The sequence below is a fragment of the Colias eurytheme genome, chromosome 19 (assembly GCF_061535395.1).
Source record: "Colias eurytheme isolate Ceu_HAF_F1 chromosome 19, ilColEury1 Martin Lab GWU primary, whole genome shotgun sequence".
NCBI classification, from domain to species: Eukaryota; Metazoa; Arthropoda; class Insecta; order Lepidoptera; family Pieridae; genus Colias; species Colias eurytheme.
Window position 1 is genome coordinate 5,321,107 of NC_142998.1, and position 7,729 is coordinate 5,328,835.

Genomic DNA, 7,729 nt, shown 5'->3' on the forward strand with positions numbered 1-7,729 from the left:
ACGTACAGCAGATTAGTGTTGCCAACAGAAATTAATGTAAATACTTGGAAACGTGGCATAATGATATGATTTTTTTGTGATTACTTAGTGAGTACATGAGCAAGCAAGAAACGGTTATTTTTGATTTTTATGTACACAGGAAATCCCAATTATCATTACTTTTGGATCAACCTTGTACACATGGACAGTTTATATTCAGAAGTTATTATTTTAAAAGAACTCCAAGGCGAATTGTTGAATAACACAGATTTTATGCAAAAGTCCACTGCAGAAAAATGGCAATTTATTTTAAAAAAATATCTTGACGAATTTGTTTGTTTAAAAAAAAATGATTAGCTATATACTCTCTGTTCCCGCCACTTTAGCATTTACTGAAAGAGTCTTTTCGGTCATGAATGTGAAGTGGCGGGAAGAGAGAAACCGAGCTTCATTAAAAATTAATTAAAAATGAGCTCTTGAAATATATAAATTTAGATTTGGAATGTTTGGATTCATATAATTCATTTAAAAATAATGAAAAATTCTTAGTTACTGCAAAAAGTACAAAAAAATACATTTTTAAAAATATTTATTTACTCTGTATTTACCTCCTTTAAAGTCAGATATACTCTATTTCTTCAAATAAAAGTTGGCAACCTTAGCCATGCTTGATGCGCGCACGATCGTCAGTAGGATACATCCAGCACCGCGACCTTGAGCCGACGTACGTCGGGGATTGACCGTGAATAAGACGCTTTTAAGTCAAAAGTATAAAATTTATGCTATCCAACTTACAATAATTATGGGTGCTTTTATAATTTACCGTGGCACGGCACGGTACGGCACGTTTTTATCGTCACGGTAAGTAAGGAAAGCAAAATGTATGCATTTGTATGCAAACGCTTTTAATTTACCGTCCACGGCAACGGCACGCCGTGAACGGCAACGATCTACCGTGCCGTTGCCGTAGCATACTGCGCTCCCTATCAAATCGTCGCGGCATTGTTGAGTGTAGTGCGTGCGTACAAGAAATTTGTATGTGTGCGTGCGTAGCCAAGAGGCGCGGGAGGCAGGGCGGCGCCGGCGGCCTTTGAAGACGCGCAAATTTAACGGCGAATTATAAAATCACCCTACGGCACGGCATGCATGCCGTCCACACTCCACTGCCACAAAACTTCTATCTCGTCCACGGTAAAATCGTGCCGTGTCGTGAAACGGCAAATTATAAAAGCACCCATTCACGGATTAATATTATGACTTCAACTAGAAATTAATTTTTCAAAAGTATAGTCTGGGAACTTCAAGTGTACGGTATGAAATCACGAACAAGGAATTGAAACTGATAGACTATGTATATTGTATATGTAATAAATAATAATTATTGGTGTATAATCGTAGACAAAGACGTAAATTATCACATAATTTATATAGGTACTTACTGTTAAAAAGACAGTGCACCAAAAATATTTGTTTCATTATGGTCAAGGTGTCTGTAAACGGGCTACAAAAATGCATCTTGCTGGCAATTTTACAAAGTTTCGCCTCTATAGCGGTGAGTCCATAGCAAAGAGTATAATAATATATTGGTCCATAGTTACTATCTTAGAATAATTACACATAGACAGATAGTCTTCATACAAGCGCCATCTCAAAAGTGACCATCACCAAGTGACTCTCGGTAGAGAGTAGTATATTCTTTGAAAGTGACGCACTAAATCGGTTCACACAGAGATGACGATTACGTGCTCACGCTCGGCGACACGCACACATACACTTGTGTAATGTTGTCAGTGGCGGTCCATTTTGCCCGAAAGTGGGGTAATCATTCGGTCGCTGATAACCATTTGTTTTTGGCAATTATTATAAATAGGTGTTTGATAAAGTGTGGATATGGTAATTTAAAGTTTTTATTATACGGGAATGTTTATTTTTTATAACGAATAAAAGAAAACAACAACACTTATAAGAAAATTAACTCTTTTTATGAATTGTATACAATTATGTTTTTTTACTCTGTAATTAAAGTTGGTTTACTTTATTATTATACAAAATATTAAAGAAATAATCAGTTTAGAAACCTGTAAACTGTATTTGTTTCCTGAATAATTGTCGCTTTGATAATGCTGTTTTCATTACATTGTCTTTTTTCGACTCGTAAAAAAGACGGATGCGCAAATATTTTTCAATAATAAGCTTTGACAAATTGTTAACATGATTTTTCCCATTAACATGTTCCTCTGCGTTAGGGAAAATAGTCCTACCAACAAGTTTTTCAATAATTTTCAAAGCAAGTTTTTTCTCTGATGTTTTATTTATATTATTTGTCTCCGCCATGTACATCCGCAAATAATTTTCGGCTATACCACATATTACGTAAACAGCTTCTGATACATAAATTAAGCCGCCGTTGTCCCTTAAAGCGACCAATTTGTGAAACCACAATTTTTCATTGGTGAGCATGCTATCTATACAAAAACTACACTTAATTCTTTTCATTAGGGATCTTGCTACATTCCCAGCAATGTAGCCTACGACATAATTTTTGTAGTTAGGATCATCAGTCAAAGCTATTATAGAAGCAATGTCTACATCAGATGCGTGTCCTTCTGACTCTTGGTACGGCTGTTCTTCGTCATCATCAAAACGTTCATAAGAAGTAGTTTGATTAATGCATTTTATTGCAGATCAACAAGTCAGGACGGAAATATCTTCTAATGGCACACAGTTACCTGTTACGACTGCTTTTATTTCCATGTGACATAATAGTTTTTGTACGCACCTTTGAGCTGAAGGACATTAGGATTGTCATTATGCCCTCCATTCATTCTTATCATGCCGAAGAACAATTCCAAATGATCTTGGCTCAAACGGTACGTAGAAATATAGACCATTTCTTTTGTATCCTCCACTAGAGTATTATACAAGTGTTTTAGGCTTTCTATGCATATTAGCATCCCTCTTAAACCTTTATTACTTTGAACACTTAAGACTGACTCAAAACTCTTAATTTTTATTCTTATAGCGGCCTCATTTTCATGGTACGTACGCTTCCTAGTAGTTTTTATATTTAAATTTAAGATATGTATATTTTTTTGCTTTTTCAAGGAGCTCGAATATATTTACTTTATTCTCTTTTGACAATGGTCTACAAAATCCGTATTGTGTTAATCTTCTTGAATTAAAAACATCAAATAGATCGTTGAACAGCATAATAAAATTTTCTTTGCTCGCAGATTTTTCAAATTTGTCCAATTTTAGCGTTTCGCGACAAATTTTTAGACTTATAGAAACACTTCTGCTAAGAAGTTGCATGGCCAGTTTAACTTTCATAATTGTATTCCTAAATTCTAAATGTCTTCGTGTTAGCTTGTTCGCAATGTTCAGTCCTTCTGTATCCTGCAAATCATTTAAAAGTACCAAGTAGTTCCAATCCACAACATTTTTTTGTTCATCGAGGAATTGCCTTTTATCTTCCCAGTGATTACGGATAAGCTTAATCATGTGGCATGGATCTAAAAATACCGCCACTTCGTGATCTGATGAAGGGTGCTTAAAGGTGATTTTTAACCCGACAACCTAACAATTCCATCGCTGAAATATTGCTGGGGTGACCATCAAAGGTTAGAGATACAACTTTAACTCCAGCATCGTGACATTTAGATAAACAGATGTTTATTAAATTTTTTTTATGTTTTCCCTCCAAACTTTGAATTAGGAAATATCCCAAAGGGATTTTCCAACGCTCGTTCAGGCAAACAAGCATAAAAACATAAGCCTGTGAGGCTTTTATATCACTAGTTGTGCCGGTGCCAACATCTACATTTCCCAGACCTCCTTTAATATTTTGTGGTCTGATCGCCATTTCATCGGCAATCAGTCCACATATTAACGTTTTGTCCGAGTTTTGGGACTTTGATTTTAAAAGTTTAAAGGATTCATCCGTAAAACCCGGTGATCCATCGATGCTGCGATACCAATTATACAACGTTTTTGGGTGTGGAAGACACGTATCAAAAGTATTGCGAACGTATGTATATACTCGAGGACTATGGTAGTGCAACGTTAGACAGAATTTTCTGAACTCAGGTGTGTATTTTGGCATAGGTCGCTTTTTATCTTTTTTTGTTTTTTTTTACCATGTTATTGAATAAATCGGCTGCAAAAACATTTTCAGACAATAAATTAGATACATCATTACTAATGAATCTATTTTTTTTTTAGTTCACTTAAAATTCCTTTGAGCGATTTATTCCTCTTTTGGAGACGCCGGGTCTTTTGTTTTAAAGTTTTTATAACTTTTCTTTGTTTGAGATTAAGTAATGTGCTTTTCTTTAACTTTTTTCGAATGAGAGCCTTACGAGGAGTGTCCAATATGTAATCGAATTCGTCGTCTGATGGGCGTCTAAAATTCCCGCGTGACGTACTCTGTAAAATAAAAATTCTTGTAAGTTCAGATCACAATATTAACAAAATTCTGGGTGCAAAAATAAAATTACCAATTTAAAGATGTATAGTTAAATTTTAAATACCCAAATTCAACACTTTTGATTGGACTTTTTGATGATTACTTACAGGTTGCGATGAACTTTGAATTACTAAATTTCTATTTGAAGTTTCAGGAACTTCTTCTTTATTGTCTTCAGCAGCATTTATACTCTAAAAAAAGTCAGTTATGTATGTTTACTACAAAGACATTTGTCTAAAATTAAATAGCTTTACAACACTTAACTGAATACAAAAATATTTATTTTCCTAAGAGTCACATGTGACTCATTTGATAGTTATGTTGTTTATATTAACAACGACATAACTACACTCACCGATAGCCCATGAAGAGGTGAAACCTCATCCACATTATCTTCAGATTGATCATCTGTGCCTGTGCATGAAATATGTAAATCCTGAAATAAGTAACTTTATTATCATTTGCTTCATTAATTTTTATTTATGTCACAAAATCTAAAAACACCTTAGTTTTAGTTTAAATAAGAACTAAATAATGCTTTGATTATTATACCTTAACAGGGACAGCATTTCGACGCAGTCTACACAATCCACCCGGTGTCATGTACTTATCTTCATTCTCAAAATGTTTCGAACATATTCGTGTATTTTTGGTTGGCTTCCAATATACTTCTCCACGACTAAGCCTTATATTTTTCACCCACTTGTCAGCTATAACAGGGTCGGTAGGAATCCTTTGAACAACAACACGCAATAATCTTGTATGTTGTCATTTTAACAAGTGTGAAAAAAAAGTTCATTTACTTTTCAACTTTCAAGTAACACATTTTCAGGTACCCATATGATATCTTAACACAAACACCTATATTAAAAAACAGCAATAACAACTGTTTTAAAATTAACTAGTCAGTTAAAATGGGAAAATATTTTCACAATCGGGCAACACTGAGTATAGAATTGGAACGTATTTATTTTGACATAATTAACTACAAAATACTATGAAATTCTGAAAGCTTACCTGTGAAAAGTGATGTTATCACATTTCTTTTGCTTTTCAGATGTGTTGTGACACAATTTGACTGCACAAACCGTCATAATAATTTTTTTTTCGCGAGACACGTTCGGCTTGCATTCACGTTTAACACTACGTAGCGGCCCGGCGTTTGGAGCCATTTATGGCTCCAATAAAGGTGCTTCAAAATGGGCGCGCGGACTTGGTTTCTATGTGTAATTATTCTAAGGTTACTATACTCTTTGGGTGAGTTTGGGTGAGTCTCAGAGCAATTAACTAGGCTTGTTAATTGTCGGAGCAATTAACAGAGAGGTGGCTCCGAGGGCGAGGGGTAAACATATGATAGATGAACAAGAGAAAAAAAGAGTCCAGAAAAAATTTACATATTTTTACTTTGTACAAAACTCCTAATTAAGTAATATTACGCACTATAGTATACTGGAGTGGGTTGTGGAATGTTATATTTTTCAATGCTTGGATCATTAATGGCATAGTTTTCATCACATGTGAAAGCAATGGTCATAGCATATCTTTTTCCTGACTTAACTTTCTCAACATAATGCAAATTTTCATGGCCACTTGTGAATATACTCAGCCTGCCTTTTCTTGGTTCAATAGTTGTGTTATGTTTTTCATCAATGAATACAAATCTCCCTCCTTCAAAATCAATACCATAATCACTTAGATAAAGTAAACTTGTGTAGTGAAATGAATCATAAGTTTCCTGAAAAATTAATACTATCATTAATCATTTTGCTGTTAATTTCATGAAATTTTATTCACTTTTGAATTCAAATGAAAGAGTAATTAAAAAATTAGAAAAAATCCTTCACTTGTAAGTACATACTTTATCTACATGGGCATGCCAATATTCATCATGTTTTGTGACTGCTTGTTTAGAAGTAATTTCTGATATAAATGTAGGTGATGTTAAATATATCTTATTTGGTACCACACCAAAATGATGAGCTATTGTGTGTCTAACTTTTTCTTTAACAACCTAAAATAAGTAATTAAAGAATTAAAAAAAATATACTTATGTTTTTTAAGTGTAATTATATATTTAAAATTTAACACACCTTGTATAAATTAAAATCCTCTTTAGTAAATAAATTATTCATGCTTAAAGATTGATAAATATTTATAAAGACCTCTCCTTTAGAAAGTGCTCCAGTATGTAAATCAATCACTGAGGCTCCACCAAAGGAACGGCCATATTTTAAACCTTTTTTGGCAATCGCTAAGAGACCTTCTACTTCAACAGATGACACAACTGTATCGGCGACAAATCGTTTACATTGCCGTGGAAAGCAACCATCGAATGTGTCTATTTCCTTCATGTATTCCATAGAACATTTCAGAACTTGTGCTTTTCCTGAGATTACATCAGTCTGTTTGGCAAAGATTTTAATTCCCTCATCCTTCGAAGTGAAATACACTACTATAAGTAAAGAAGTTATAACCACAACTCTTGATATCACCCTCAGTGGAAGACCTTTATTAATCGATCTGAAAAAAAAATATCATAAAAATAGAACTATTTATTTATCGTTTACTTACAAAACAAATCTTTCTCATTTTCCTCTTCTTCAATTAATTTTCACTTAATTATTCTTACGGCTTCTCTTTTTCCTTAGCATTTTTATCTTTTTCTACACTTGGCGCGGGTTTATTCCTCTTTTTCAGATCAGACATAATTTCTTAATTAAATATTAACTTCGTGTAGCCTAGTTTAAACAATCATATTAATTCCATAAGTCGTTTAATATAACATTAATTACGGTACTCCGTACTCGTAAGTGGATGGTGGAATGTATTTTTTATAATCGATGCGATTATGGCGCGATGCCTGAAATCACAGCCGGAAATTAGAATGCTAAACAATTAGGTACAACAATAAATTGACAGTTGACAAACAATTGGCATTAACTAAGGGCATTAACTATTGACGTTTTACCAGTTTTACTTTTGTATCTATTCATCTCCCGACTTCCGTTTATTCTCAAATCACGGGAACTTGGTATGAACGTGTATGTTATTATGGTGATTAAATTAAAAATAGCGCTACTGGTGCAAACTCAGGTGCAAAACATATATGTATAATTTTTTAATTTTTAGTTAGTTCGATTCCCGGTCGAAGCAAGTGAATTTTAGAAAATCTTTGAGTGCAGTTCTATTTCTTTTTTACACATAAACATTGCACATAATATAGGAATGTTACCTTTCAGCCACCTTTCAGCACATTTTGCTATCTCTATTATTTCAACACAGAAC

At 33.7% G+C, this 7,729-nt stretch overlaps 2 protein-coding genes across 2 annotated transcripts; both read right to left on the minus strand.

Annotated features, from left to right (window-relative positions):
* Positions 1-3,543: 3,543 nt before the first annotated feature.
* On the minus strand, positions 3,544-5,680 carry LOC149900159 (uncharacterized). The gene is made up of 5 exons (XM_090113103.1): positions 5,462-5,680; positions 4,997-5,177; positions 4,800-4,880; positions 4,552-4,635; positions 3,544-4,404 (listed from the first exon to the last, which is right to left on the minus strand). Exons 1-5 carry the CDS (start codon positions 5,614-5,616, stop codon positions 4,186-4,188), a joined length of 720 nt encoding a protein of 239 aa, XP_089969229.1. The 5' UTR covers positions 5,617-5,680; the 3' UTR covers positions 3,544-4,185.
* A 148-nt stretch (positions 5,681-5,828) lies between these two features.
* Positions 5,829-7,355, minus strand: LOC149900160 (2-oxoglutarate and iron-dependent oxygenase domain-containing protein 3-like). The gene is made up of 4 exons (XM_090113102.1): positions 7,074-7,355; positions 6,535-6,964; positions 6,303-6,455; positions 5,829-6,179 (listed from the first exon to the last, which is right to left on the minus strand). The coding sequence occupies exons 1-4, from the start codon at positions 7,148-7,150 to the stop codon at positions 5,877-5,879; spliced, it is 963 nt and encodes a 320-aa protein (XP_089969228.1). The 5' UTR covers positions 7,151-7,355; the 3' UTR covers positions 5,829-5,876.
* Between the last annotated feature and the right edge of the window lie 374 nt (positions 7,356-7,729).